The 15,216-nt window shown below is 34.4% G+C and overlaps 1 protein-coding gene across 1 annotated transcript in view; it reads left to right on the forward strand.

Annotated features, from left to right (window-relative positions):
- The window catches only part of LOC105218549 (odorant receptor 85c), a 101,634-nt gene extending 87,297 nt beyond the window's left edge, over positions 1-14,337 (forward strand). Inside the window, exons 2-5 of the mRNA XM_054229415.1 lie at positions 8,980-9,844; positions 9,906-10,107; positions 10,506-10,661; positions 13,430-14,337. Coding sequence (XP_054085390.1) covers positions 9,006-9,844; positions 9,906-10,107; positions 10,506-10,661; positions 13,430-13,486 — 1,254 coding nt within the window. The 5' untranslated portion in view covers positions 8,980-9,005 and the 3' untranslated portion in view covers positions 13,487-14,337. The remainder of the gene's footprint in view (positions 1-8,979; positions 9,845-9,905; positions 10,108-10,505; positions 10,662-13,429) is intronic.
- Positions 14,338-15,216: the final 879 nt, after the last annotated feature.

The raw sequence follows: 15,216 nt of genomic DNA on the forward strand, positions 1-15,216 counted from the left end.
TAGCAATTGTTGGCCAAAACTCGACTATGCGTGCTGCGTTCACGTCGGCGGAAGAGTACATATCAATTACAGTTTCCTGTTAGCTATTTAGACAACAACAACAGTTTATTTGCATAAATGTTTGTAGGCTTTATTCAAACTATGTGTATGTATGTGTGTGCGTTTGCGTAAACGCGTCGTTCAATCCAATTCTTGATAAATGGCAAATTGCTTGTTTGCTCACCGAGTAACGGTCTTCGATCACTGTTGCTGTAATTTTCGAAAATTCCATTGCAATGGCTGGCGCGAAATGGTGGACACATGTATGTATGTACATATAAATGAATCAATAGCGTCAACTTTGTTGTTGTGTGCACGACATTGCATTGCAGGTAAGCAAAAAGAACCGCAACAACAACAAAAAAAAACAAAGTTGCGCTTGGCTGAATGGCAACGGTGAAAAATTTTCGACCTGTGTGTGTGGATATGTGGGTGTATGTGTGTACATAGATGACTTTCGGCCTTAGACGCATTTGCATGTGTATGTTCTGCCGTTATTTGCATGCTTCTATGCAGCTCGTTCAGTTCGGTGGCATGTTTCCGGTTATGCCAGCCAATTTATACACCTCTGCACATACATACGTATATGTATGTTGCATGTGGCATGTGTGCAATTGCAATGCATTTATTCTAAGCGCTGTTATTAACCTGTGGTTCCGAACGGTTTTATTCCATCACTTCTCTACAGGCTATTGACCCATGAAGCTTCACTAACAAATGCAAACAAACGCGTTTGTTTCTCCCTGAAAACCGCTCAGGTTGCGCGGCGTTTTAAGTGTTAAGTCGTTTTCAATTTAAAACTGCGCCGAAAACCCGATTTCCACCGTGTGCGCTTTTGAGTTTGTGAATTCAATATACCAAATTGATGTTTTCACAATTGTTTTTGTTTTTGTTGTTTGCAAAAAATTTTAGCTGAACTTTTTCAGGTTGACTATTGAAAGTTGCGAATATTGCAATTACTTAAAAAAATTGTAAAATGGTGGGTATCTATATTTTCGTGTACATACATACATACACATAAAATATATATGTATGCCCATATATAGTAACCTTTTCATATACTACAAGAGCCACTCTCGTGGATTTGCCGTTTATAATAGACAGTAATTGGAGACTGGTTAGTATTCATCTGCGTGAAAGTGGATGAGCTTTAGTAGCTTTTCTGTAACATTCTCTCTGCCGAGAATACCGAATATTTATGGCAATGGCCTGTTTTGTATGGATTATATAACTATATATATTATAGTTTTGTTCACATAACGGTTGTTTGTAACACCCAAAACTAAACGAGTTAGATATAGGGTTATATATACCAAAGTGATCAGGGTGAAGAGTGGAGTTTAAATCCGAATGTCTGTCTGTCCGTCTGTCCGTCCGTCCGTCCGTCTGTGCAAGCTGTAACTTTAGTAAAAATTAAGATATCTTGATGATACTTGGCACACTTATTTCTTGGCACCATAGGAAGGTTGCAAAATCGGTCCACTGCCACGCCCACAAAATGGCGAAAACCAAAAACACATAAAATGTCATAACTAAGCCATAAATAGAGATATAATAGTAAAATTTGGTATGAAGGATCGCACTATGAAGGGGCATATTTGGATGTAATTTTTTTGGGGAAGTGGGCGTGGCCCAGCCCCCTACTAAGTTTTTTGTATATATCTCCCAAACCCATAGAGCTATATAAACCAAACTTTCTGCAGTTGTTTTTTAGTCACTTCTTAATACAGTCCAAAAATGAAAGAAATCGGATAATTACCACGACCCCCTCCCATACAAAGGTTACGTTAAAAATTACTAAAAGTGGGTTAACTCACTAACCAAAAACGTTAGAAACACTAAATTTCACATAAGAAATGGCAGATGGAAGCTACACTCAGATTTTTTTACAAAATGGAAAATGGGCGTGGCGTCACCCACTTATGGGCCAAAAACCATATCTCAGGAACTACTCGACCGATTTCAATGAAACTATGTTGTGAAAATAGGCCAAATCGCTTCAAATAAATTGGGAGAGTATAAAAAATGTTCGGTTACACCCGAACTTAGCCATTCCTTACTTGTTTAGAATTCGTTTTTCTACGACCGGTAAATAGATAAGCTTTTAGTTCATTATCGTTTAATAAAATATATTTCGACAGTATAAATATAAATTTTAAGCTAACAAAATTTTAAGCTAAGTTCGGGTGCAACCGAACATTTTATACTCTCGCAATTTATTTCTATATTTTTATTAAGATAACAGACAATTCGACCCATATATACGGCATAAAGTTCAATAGAAAATCGTCATAAATAGTATATGGGGACTGAGGTAATTCCTGAACCGATTTTACTCGTTTTCACCACCAAGATACAATATATCGAAGACTATACGCTCACTTAATTTTATATTACTATATTCCACCGGTGTCATCAGAGTGTCAAGAAAGTGTTATATACCGAATTTTATTGAAATCGGTCGAGTAGTTCTTGAGATATGGTTTTTGACCCATAAGTGGGCGACACCACGCTTATTTTCCATTTTGTAAAAAACCTGAGTACAGCTTCTTTTTGATATTTCTTCTGTAAAATTTAGTGTTTTTGACGTTTTTCGTTAGTGAGTTAACGCACTTTTAGTAATTTTCAGCATAATCTTTGTATGGGAGGTGGGCGTGGTTATTATCCGATTTCTTTCATTTTTGGACTGTATAAGGAAATAGCTAAAATAAACGACTGCAGAAAGTTTGGTTTATATAGCTTTATTGGTTCGCGAGTTATACACAAAAAACCTATTTGGGGGCGGGGTCACGCCCACTTTTCCAAAAAAATATATAACCCCATATCTAACTCTTTTATTTCTTGGTGACACAAACAACCGTTATGTGAACAAAACTATAATACTCTTGTGCAACATGTTGCGAGAGTATAAAAATATCGTGTAGAACATGAGCTAACAGCCTTTTGAACAGCCCCGCCACGAAAAAATGAGCACGCACTTCCTAGACGATTCCGGCTGATTGGCTTATCTGAAAGAAATAAGCTCAAGTGCATGAAATAAACTATTACTAAATGAATATACTAAACATTTGAGTTTTAGTAGACATTTGAAAAAAATTGAGAATTTGAGATTTGCTATAAAAAATTATAAGGAATTTTGGATCGATAATAGTCAGTTCCATGCGTTTATATGTGCTGAGTGTACCCTAAAAATTTCAAGCCGTTTTTAGGATAAGATGGAGGAAAGCTTAAAAAACAGAGTTTTGAGGAAAACTCGTTGAAAGCTTCTAGCTGTCAACTGATCTCTTCGAATTGCTCCTTCTTCTAACTGCTGTATCTTTAAAATGACTTTGAAATATTATTAGACGTAGTAATATGTAATATACGTAATAATATAGTAATGTTATTATTGTTGTTGTAGAAAAAATTCTGTAAATAATTTTGAAGAATGCTGCCGAGACAACAGTATTTTTTTTCTGACGTGGCAAAGAAATTGTAAGTCTCAGTAAAGTAGGGCAGTTCTGCAGCGCAAAATATTTCTGAATAAATTTATTCTGATGGATCACTAAAGACTACACAGTACTACGAATGGACGATACGATTGTATAATTTAATCCAAATTCTTTGACAAAAATTGGAAAACATATCATGAAGATTAAGTTTTGAAATCGATTAGGATAGAGCTTATGAAGTGTTCCAAAAGTTCATTAAAATTAGTCACTACATTCCAAGGGCGTGGTGTGGACAAGAAGATTTTATGGTTAAAATTTTTTATTTATTTACTTGCTGCCAGAATTGAATATGAGTAAGTTAACCTATTATTGATTAGATCTCTTTTAGTTTCCACATAGATTTAGAACCGATTCATAACCCTCGATTCATAATCACTCGTACATATTTATCATTAATACGCCTTGGCAGTAAATGTTCACCACTGCGTATACGTAACATATCGCAGCAGTGGAGTGTACTCCACTTTTATTTAACTGTATACTAACTCTCACCATTTTCAACCCATCTCGTTAAGCCAATAAGCAAATGTAATTAGACTAACGTGTTTTATGTGCATAATTTATTTTGCTGGGTTATCAGCACGTTAATGGATTTTAATTTATTGCAATCAACTCGCCTTTGACTATGCCGCACCGTGCGCTTCGTAAAGTTTGTGGTGCGCATCTCAGGCGTAGAGCACCTAGCCCAAGGCAAGGTACGACCTTTACATAGTTTACATGCGCTTTTGCTTTCATTGAGACCGACTGCAGGCATTATTAAAATGCCATTAAAGCAACTGCGGGGCTCAACGGGTATCCAATCACTTGAAAATCTATGCATAAATAAGCCATATTTGCAAAAAAAAAATAAAGAAAAAACAACAAAAACGGTTAAGCTTTAATAGAAACGTAAGCATAGAAAAGGGTTCGCATACTATATACATACGTACATATATCCATAAGTGCCGCAGGCGTGTGGAAGAGCATAAAAATTGCATTAGCAATAGTGGTGTTGCAGGCGGGGCGGAGTTAATGCGTGTGAACACATTAAGTGGAAAATGATGATTTCCTTGTGGAAAAAGGCGCTGCACAAGATGTGTGCGCTTTGGCCTTTATACATTAGTAATTCTATTTTATTAATTTGCTTTAAAATCTATTTTGTGTCGACTTGTTTTTGTATTTAAGGCACTTTCAATTGAATTTTCGCATCATACTTCGCGGGTAGTTGAAGTCAATTTGGTTTTCCGTCCTTTTGGGTAATTTAACTTTGCAATTTCGAGAAGAAAATTATTACAATTTAATATTGTGCCTTTGTGATGAAAAAAGAAAATAAAAATATTTCTGTTTAACTAAATTATTATGTTAGTCATGTGCTTACTCTTTCATAGAAAATCACCTTGGCGTTTAAAAAAGAATTCAATTCAATCTTATTGCTTTTACGCGCGCAGTTTGTTAATTACGTTGAACTGGAAATTACTGGAGAAAACGGTTGCGTAGTGATTTGAGTTCTATATACTTATATTGCATTATCCGATCAACATCAAGCTTATTTTTCTAAAGGATCATTATTTCCTGGCAGAAAATCCATTAATTGTCAGCAGTCTGCTTATTATTTGTAGAATCCACCATTAGTCTGGGAATTATTGATTTGTATAGTGGACTTCGCCGGATGAGTTTCTTCATGGCAAGCTAAGTTTAATCTAGCCACAATACAGACTTAGTAACAGTTCTTCGAAACTTTTTTAATTCGAAAATTTAGAGACGTTCACAGGCTAGTATTATAACGAGTGGTTCGGCTGCTTTCAGTTAACTTAACTGTCTAGTGAAAAATTATTGCCTACATTGCGGCGCATTTATATTTAGAACATGTTAAATTGAACAGCTACTAATTAAAAGCCTCTTAACCATAAATAACACTGGTTTACAGCAAAAATGTTCCATGAACGCCACTATCCAATTTATATGTGAAATGGCTCGCTGATTTCGAAAATCGAGTTAATTTTTTTTTATGGATACGTTTTTGAGATATTTGCAATTTACCTTTATTCGACCAAAAAAAAAAGGTGCATTTCCATTTAAGTTTTTTTCCGGCAAATCTCGGAGACGAAAGTGACGAGCATGGCGAAAGGTTTCAATTAATTGAGAATCGATACTAAGGTTTCTGGGACGTCGGTATGATGGGTGACTACTGTTGGTTTCTCATAAGAGAAACCGATCCTAAACTAAATAAACGACAAAACAAAACACATAATCATTTCGACTATAATGTAAGAACATCAACTTAAGACAAAAATAACACATTATTTTAATATATATTACTAATATATAAATAAATGACTTTATAAAAACTAAAAACGACATGAAAATTGACTTTTTACTTAACAGAAACAGCGCATAGCCAGATATCCCACCCCTACTTTACACACTACATACGCATATATGTATACATTGACTTTGCGCGTCTTGGATATATTTATTTGATCATGTACAACTTTCCTATTTAACCATGGATTTTGTTCGTTTGTAGCTTAATTTTTTATAAAGAAACAGGACTTCATATAAAATAAAAAAAAAATTTAAAAAATATCTTTTGTTTTAACATTTTTGTCTTGCCAAAGTTTATTTTTTTTTAATTTTTCATAAACAAATTTAAAAACTCGAAGTGATTAATCAATTTCTCAGAAAATATAAGGCCTATGGAAAAATGGAGTAGGCAATATTTTTAGGAAATTTCATTCACTTTTATTTTCTATAATTTGCAGTAAGATTGCTCAACTGGTCAGTGAGATATACATGATTAAATGAAGACACCCTTTTTTTTGGGTCGAATAACGGTAAATTGCAAATATCTCAAAAACGTATCCATAAAAAAAAAAAATAACTCGATTTTCGAAATCAGCGAGCCATTTCACATACAAATTGGATAGTGGCATCCGTGGAACAAAAAACAAATTCAAATTTGTGATCGATTATAATCGAAGCCTCTTTTGGCTGGTTAGTATTTCTAACAAAAACTTGAATGCTTTTAGACTTTTATTGTCTAATAATATGCAATAATAAATATTCGGATTCATTTAGGATTGGTTAGCATATCATTGCAATAATAACCACTCTGGAGATTGGGGTTCTTTAAATTTTTATTTTTTTGTACTCTCGCCTAAGGGTAATTTTTCACCGAAAATATCGGAAAATCTCTCAGATATTTTAATTTAAAAAAGATTCCCTCTGACTTTTTCTTCTAATAGTGTGTCTCTGTACCAAAAATGGCTAAAATCGGGTCATAACATCCCCTAGCTCTCATATACCTAATTATAGGTTTTTCAAAAAGACCTTAATACTTTATAAATCGGTTAATATGTGAAATATCTTAGCCAAATTAAGTGAGATATAGTGTACCTTGGTAGTGAAAATAAGTGAAATTGATTCAGGAATTACCTCAGCCCTCATATACTATATATATGAAAATTTTCGTTACTCTATTGAACTTTTGTAGGGTATATTAGGGTAGGATTGGTATAGCATATCTTTGTATGAATAACCCTTTTAGGGATTGGGGATTGTTTATATCTTTATTTTTTATTGTTTTTGTTTGAGGCAAGAAATGAAAGAAGAAAACTGACGAAGTATTTGGACCTTAGTTAATTGGTATCTTTTCCCTTGAAGTTGTTTACATTCTACCATTACCATTCAAGCCATTTAGAAGAAGCTCAATATTTCCTTCAGGGTATTCACTAAATATCAAATTAATTCAATCATAAGTTGGTTAAGCTTTCCTCTATGTGAGTATGAGAATACATTTTGTGTGTGTTGTGAGGTTATTTTATAAGCAATAACCACATAATTGTATATTATTAGCTCGAGTTAATGAATGTTTATATTAAATATTGTTGCAAGCATTTATTTAAACACATATACATATATGCATGCATGTGGCATGCTTCATAATGTGACATGCTACTCATTTTGGACAATGAATTACAGTAATGAGCTTTATATATATATATAATTTTCGGTTGAATATTAAATGTTAACATTTAAAGTCTCCACCAGTGACAGCACACTCAATTGTGTCTGCAGACTCTATAATAGGTTTAGTAGTTATTGGTGGGCATAAATTAGATTTAGGTTAGCTATAAAAGCTAACAAAGCAAGTCGAATATCATTGTTTTCTTGTTGCTTAACACAAAGCGTTGACTAATTTAATATAAACTTTGATTGAATCAGTTGTGGTGTAGAACAGTGTAGCATGGAAGGCATATAGGCAAGTAAATGGAATTTGTTTAAATATATTTACTTGATATCATATTAGTGATTGAATAGAGTAAGCCAATTTCATAGGTAAGCGTTTATTTGCTACAATATCTTCCGAGAGATTATTAAATGTAAATAAGATACTTAAAAAAAAAATTACGAAATTTTATACAAAATGGGTAAAGTCAAATAACGATAAAGTCGGTTATCATTGGGCGTTAGTGAGTCTCATTTACCGTAAAGTGCCAGTGCTTGTACATCACGGATGAAGTACGGCTCAATGACGCCGTCGGCCCATAAATCGCACCAAACCGTAATTTTTTTCGGGATGCTATAGTGACTCATGGAGTACGTGTGGATTGCTGCTTGACCAAGTCATTCAGCCAGAAATTATCCTCAGCGCTGAAGATGATTTTTCGATGATAATCCAGATCATTTTCAAGTTGTTCCTCAGTCCAATTCACGAACATATGACGATTCTGGTGGTCAAGCTCAGGTACAGTTCTTGTGTCAATTTGATCTTGTAAGGATGTAGGCCAAGATCTTTTTGCAAAATTCGCTACAACGATGTCTAACGCTTGATAACTATTTATGAGAGACTGATTGGGGTCTTCCTCAATTGATGCCCTAGCGACAGTACGGGTACTTCTTTGTCTCACTGGTACGGGATCCAACATTTTCCATTAGACGCTCAATTGTTGATCTGACAGGACGATTATGACGATCATAAATTGGAAGTCTTAAAGTTGATGTCACTAACTCCGATTTCGGTAATAAATTTTGATAATTTCGAGTCGTTGTTGGATCGTATAGCTTTCCACGATGATATGGCAAACTTTAATGAAGATAAATGTCAAAATCTATCCTTATCGGTCTACTTTTGTAGCATGCTATTTGAAAACCCCTTTACAAGATACAAGATGGGATCCACACAATCAAAGGATCCACAAATCGCTTAAAATTCGAATTGGCTTATACGAGTTGTTTGACTTATACCAGTTGCTTATTAGATTCGCCACAGCTGTAGGGAAATTTCAGTTGTGCTGAAGTGATGACCAATTATGCTGATAATGATCGTATTGCTTCAAATAACAGTTACGCGCTCAACTAAAATATGAAAGTCTTTCAGTTTTATAAGATATCTCTTTTATTCAGACACAGTCCAAACTAATGTAAAAGCAATAAACATTATTGTATTATATATTATTTTTATTTTTAGCGCCTTTACGTGTATGCCCATCAATTATGTCAAAAATTATACGCTTTGAAGCCTTTCTGCGTATACCCAACTTCTTTTATCGCAGCGTCGGCGTTGACTTGTGGAACACGGATGGTGGTCCCCTACAAGATGCCGTCTTCTACTTCGGTTTGCTTAATGTTAACGTTTGGCTACTCTCCGAATTGGTATTTGCAGTCCTCATGGTCAGTAAGAATTTCATACAAGCAACCATGACACTCTCATATGCTGGCTTTGTGCTCGTCGGCTCCATAAAAATGTACTTTATGTGGCGTAAGAAAGCGGAGATGAAACGCTTTCTGCAGCTGATGAACGCCATCTTTCCGCGAACTGAGCAACAGCAGAAAATTATGCATTTGCGACGTCATTTGCGTCAAAGCACGATTGTAATGAGCTGCTTCGCAATGATGTTCATGGTACTCATTTGGACGTACAATCTCTATCCATATATGCAACGTCAAATCTACGATCGTTTATTAGATGTACGCAGTATCAATAAGACGCTACCCTATGAGAGCTATATTCCTTGGAATTGGCATGAACACTGGACTTTCTATCTTTACTATACTTTGCAAAGCATCGCGGGTTATCATGCGGCTTCGGCACAGATAGCTAGCGATTTGGTGCTATGTGCCATGGCGACGCAAATGATTATGCATTACGAATATGTGGCACAGAAGATCACCGAGTACCAGCCGCAAGTGGGCGCTGACAGTGGATCGAAAGCCGAGCTGTCTAACGGTAAAGAGTTGAACTCGCAGAGTTTCACAACGTTGGAGAACGAAGCTTATTGCAGGGATATGAAATTTCTTTGTGACATAATTGCATATCACGCCAATGTGCTGAGGTGAGTGTTCAAATAGTTATAACCACGTTATTGGGATTGTATAAAATTTATTATTTTTCAGTTTGTCGGACATCATGAATGAAGTGTTGGGTGTGCCGCTTTTAGTGAACTTCATGACTTCATCCTTTGTCCTCTGTTTTGTCGGTTTCCAAATGACTATGGATGCTGAACCGGATTACATGGTTAAATTGTTCCTTTTCCTCTTTTCATCGCTCGTACAAATTTGCTTGATCTGTCAGTACGGGCAGTTGCTGATCGATTCGGTGAGTTGTTTGTTAGAATATTTAAGGTAATAATAAATAAATTATTATTCTGCATCGATAGTCTTCGAATATTTTCACACGAATACTTTAATACATTGACTTTAATACTTTAAAATGTATGAGTCGAGTAGAGCTTTGAACCAAAATTATCGTATAGTTTATCCAGAGTAAGATCTCTCGTATTGTTCTTTAGATTCCAAACAGTTTGGAAACTCTGAAATGTTTTTGAAAACATTGAAGTTACTCGGTCTCTTAGGTCTTATCATTGTCTTCCATATGCAATCGATCTCTTAAATACCCATACGAACTTTGAGAAAAATAATCCCCTCACTATTTTGCTTTCTCAGGCACAGGTATTCTTATGTTTCTAATTTAATCAGTTACCCTTTCTATTATAGAGCAGCAACATTGCACACGCCGTTTACAATCATGACTGGGTCCATTCACATGTTCATTATCAACGTATGCTGGTGTTGGTCGCTGTACGTGCTCAAAAGCCAGCCATGTTACAAGCGACTAGCTTTGTGCGTATCTCTCGCGGTACTATAACAGATGTGAGTATTATGAAGAAAGTTAGAAATATATGTTTTCCCAAATTTTAGTTATTTTAATTAATTTATCATATATTATTTTTTTAAGTTTGAATTAATATTTTTATTTATATTTCTACATTGGGTTTCTCCTACCACACTCTTTCAATCCAGTAAAGGTCTATCTCTTTTTTGTCTAAAACAACATTTTTTTTTATTTTCAAAAATTTGTTTTTATGGTTATAAACCTCAAAATTGTTATCTGCAATATATGATTATTGGATGAAAGTAAAGAGCCATTAAAGAGCCAAGTAAAGACCACTACTACCACCAGATTTTTTCTGAAGAAAGTACTCAATCGAATGTTTCAAAGTTTTTCGGACATAATAAGGTATATTATCAGCTATATTTTATTTTTACAAAAATAAAAACAACGGAGTTATGTGCTGTCTTGGGAGGTGCCAAAAAAAAGTACCCCAACTGCTGACATTATTCCGGCTGAATCAGTAGCTGAATTTAAAAATGTTATTAAAGTTGAAAGCATTGCCTATACAGTGACCTACGATTTTTGAAAAACATCAAGAATTAACAAAATGGCGTAGTTCTGAAAGATGTCGTTTTTTAGGTAAAGAAAATCTTCGTTTTTGGATACCAATTTAACAATTTAAAAAAAGGATTGTAGGTCATTTTATAATAAATATATTTCAAATTGAGGTCAATCGGTCAATTTCTCGTTGAGTTATGATGTGAACAATTTTGAAAAAAATCGTTTCGAGAAAAACGCGTTTGAAAAGCCACTATCTTTTACCTGTGAGCGGTCGCTCTTTAGAACTTTGGTTTTATTCAAAACTATTCATGATACGACCTTACAGCTTTGACAGGATATTTTTGAAAGTAAAAAATAACGTATAAGCCAAAAATATAAAAAAACGAGTTTTTGAAAATGTCACACTGTTAGTAAAGATATCAGAACAAATTTTTTCACAAATTGATCATTTGTGACATCTTGCGCCAAAAAATTTTCAAAAACCGGACTATAACTTTTAAAGGTACTAGATATCGAAAATGAGGATCACAGTGTTTGATGCAATTTTTTTTATCGAAAATTTCGTTAAGGGGGGGGGGGGGGGGTTGGTTAAGGTTTGACAACTTTTTTTTTCGTCATTTTTTTTTTATTTTTTTTCTGAACCATCAACATCTCAAGAACATTGTGTGAAAGTTTTAGGTCATTCGGAGAAAAACTAACGAAGTTACAGCAGGTTAAATAACGGTACCTCCTGCTACCTGCGCTGAGTGTACAAAACTTTGAATCGATTTTCCCAAATATGTCATTTTTAAAGTCGGTGACCAGCCTACAGAAAAAACTACTGCATCGATCGTTTTGAAATTTTGAACAAATATTTTACATATATATAGCTCTCGAATGACTTCGAGTTTTTCCAAAAATTTTAATTACTAACAATTTTACAATAACAAATAGGTCGATTTTTTCGTCTAAAATCGTCATTTTGGCTTGAAAATGGTACCAAAAATTGAAAAATTGAAAAATTAAAAAAAACTCGACGTCAATTGAAAGATAAACTAATAAACTAAAGAAAACATTTTGATTTTTTGGTTTCGGATGATCTAGTGATGCTGTAGGCTGGTCACCACACAACATCTTTTTTCGAGGTGCCTGCAGAGATCGACGATAAATCCGTTATTCCTCGCTATTTTTCGATAAAACTTTTTTTAAGTATTCTTCAAATGTTGTACTTTCATATAATAATAAGTAAAATAAACCTACAGCAATACTTTTCTCTAAAAAAATTCATGAAAAAAGGTTTTTTTCGACGAAACAAACCCCCCCTCCCCCCCCCCCCCCCCCTTTAATCTCTTATACTATGTTTACATACAACGAGATTATCTCCATTTACGAACTTAACTCGATAATCTGTAATTAAGAAACGAGATTTCTCATACAAAATTGCTCTCTGGATAATCCGAGATTATAAAATTATCTCGTTTTATACAACTAGATTTTCGGCGTTATTCCTAGGTTTATCGATAATTTTGCGAAGAAAAAGAGAAATGTCAAATGAAAATGTAAACAACAATGGCCGACAGCGAGAGAAATATGTGTAATACAACAACAAATGCAACACATTTGACAATTGACAATCTCATTTGGCTATATGTAATAGGGTAGATTATTGAACGAGCTTAGAACGAGATTATTTTCATATGTATACATACTATTAGACATTCTAAAGAAATTCAATGGAGATGTGTTTCTTCTAAAAATGTGCCTCAGTGTCAAAAAAGGTCAAAAAAGGTCAAAATCAGGTCAATATTTCCTGTAGCCCCTATATACCTCATATTCGGATTTTCAAACTGATGGTGGTGTTTATACCGTATATATGTTAATATGTGAGATATCTTAACGAAATTAAGTAAACGGTAAATCTTGGATATAATATGGCTTGGTGAGAAAAAATTGTTGAAATAGATCCACGAATTATTCCCAGCTTCCATATACTCTATATTTTGCTATTCTCTATGACTTTTTGTCCATGAATGGGTAGATAAATAAATTGCGGGACTATAAAATATTTACTTACACCCGAAATTAGCCCTTCTTTTTTTATTTTTATATTATTTTGTTATTTTCAGTTTAAGTTCTCCAATTGTTCAAACTTTTTTTAATTTTTTTTTGCCACACGTTGTATAAGTTTTTGTATGTTTGGTTTCTCGTTTCGCTTCTACTCTCTCTTTCTCTCAAAATATATTATCGATTCACTTTTTACTTGCAGATAATGCAAATTTCCTATAAATTCTTCACACTCATCCGTACAATGTACAGTAATTAAAGCGGTTGCTGCAGCTGTTGCTATTGTTGTTGTTGCTATCGTTTTTGTTGTTTAAGCGAGTTTTGTAACTAAATGTGTATGTAAATGATGACCACAGCTGTTCGCATGACAAATTAGGAATTCAATATGCATTCGAAATATTAGCATTTGTACTCCGCGTGGAATACCAGCGACACATGCAAATTTAATGAAATTTTAATTAAAATCAACCGTGACTGATGTGTAAACAGAATGTAGTATAAATTATGAACTGCAATATTAAAGTGAAGCGCAATAACAAAAATAAAAAAGAATGTGGTTAGTGCAAAACTTAACCTCACTTACTAATAGTTTTGGAAATTTAGTGAAAAAGCGTGGCGGGGATATCAAAAAAGGTTTTAAAATTGTAGAATATATTTTATATGATATTTTTTTATGTCTATCTGCAAGTTGGTTCGCTTACTAAAATTTGGTAAAAAAAAAATATTTTTTCCACCTCTTCACAGCACTTTTCAAACAGTCGAATTTTCATTTCTCGATTACGCAACATACAACGAACAACAATTTTGAATTGTTAGTTGAGTTAGCGTATTTTCATCACTCTTGCTTTGTCGCACCAAATTCGTTAGGTAACTGTTACTATACTATACGGCTCGTAACCTAATTCCTCTGTGGAATTAGTTTCAATTTTTAATTTCACTTTACATGCCAAAATTCAATACACACACACACATGCATGCATGCACATGAATATTTCTGTCAAAATGTTCTACCTGTAAATCTATATTCTCCCACACACACACATACATATGTATGTATACATAATATATATAGAAGTATCTATGCACTTGTGTATTGATCGCTGAGGTCATCGAAGCTAAAAATCTATCTATTTTTTTGACTTTCGTAAAAGCTGCGAAATTAATGTTTGTGCATTCAGTTTGTAAAGGGTGTGCTTTTGGAGGTATAGTATTTGAGGAAATTAAAATTCAGAAAATATAGCGGTCTGGTAAAAATTATCTGAAACTTAATCTATTGGTCCTATGTATCAATATCAATCGCCTGAATGGTAAATAGTGTGGTTCAAGCTGCCGTGCAACTCCTGTTTATCAAGTACTGGACCTAGAAACTGGTCCCTTATGTTATAAGCTCTTTGTGAGTACTGATCAGTTGAAAACCTACGAATGGTTTACAAAATATGCGAAGTCCTAAGATCAAAATATTTGTAATTGGAATAATCTTTATTGTTTTAAATAATAATTCATTAGGTTGGAAAATATCTCACTTCCTTCTTTTTGTCTTTTGAATTTCGCGGCTATGTATAAAGCGCTACAGCCTGCCTCGTATCTGGCAACAACTGGACCCCTTGAAGCCGGCGACTCGACCAGAAGCATCCAGAATTGGCCAACAGGAAGGATGTAGAGTTCCACCAGGACAACGTCAGACCACACACTTCGTGGATGATTCGTCAGAAGCTACGGGAGCTCGGACGGGAGGTTTTATCACATCCACCGTATAGCCCGGACATAGCGCCAAGTGATTACCACCTGTTCTCGTCCATCGCGAACGTTCTTGGTGTCCGAGTTCTTTGCAAATAAAGATGGGAGATTCTACAAGGGGGGTATTATGAAGTTACCGTCTAGATGGAAACAGATTATCGAACGAAACGGCGGATATTTGAACTAAATCCGATCACTGTAATACTTTTTATGAAGCATTGAATTAAGAGCAAAAAAGCGGATAGGAGATAT

Source organism: Zeugodacus cucurbitae, chromosome 2 (assembly GCF_028554725.1).
Source record: "Zeugodacus cucurbitae isolate PBARC_wt_2022May chromosome 2, idZeuCucr1.2, whole genome shotgun sequence".
Lineage (NCBI taxonomy): Eukaryota > Metazoa > Arthropoda > Insecta > Diptera > Tephritidae > Zeugodacus > Zeugodacus cucurbitae.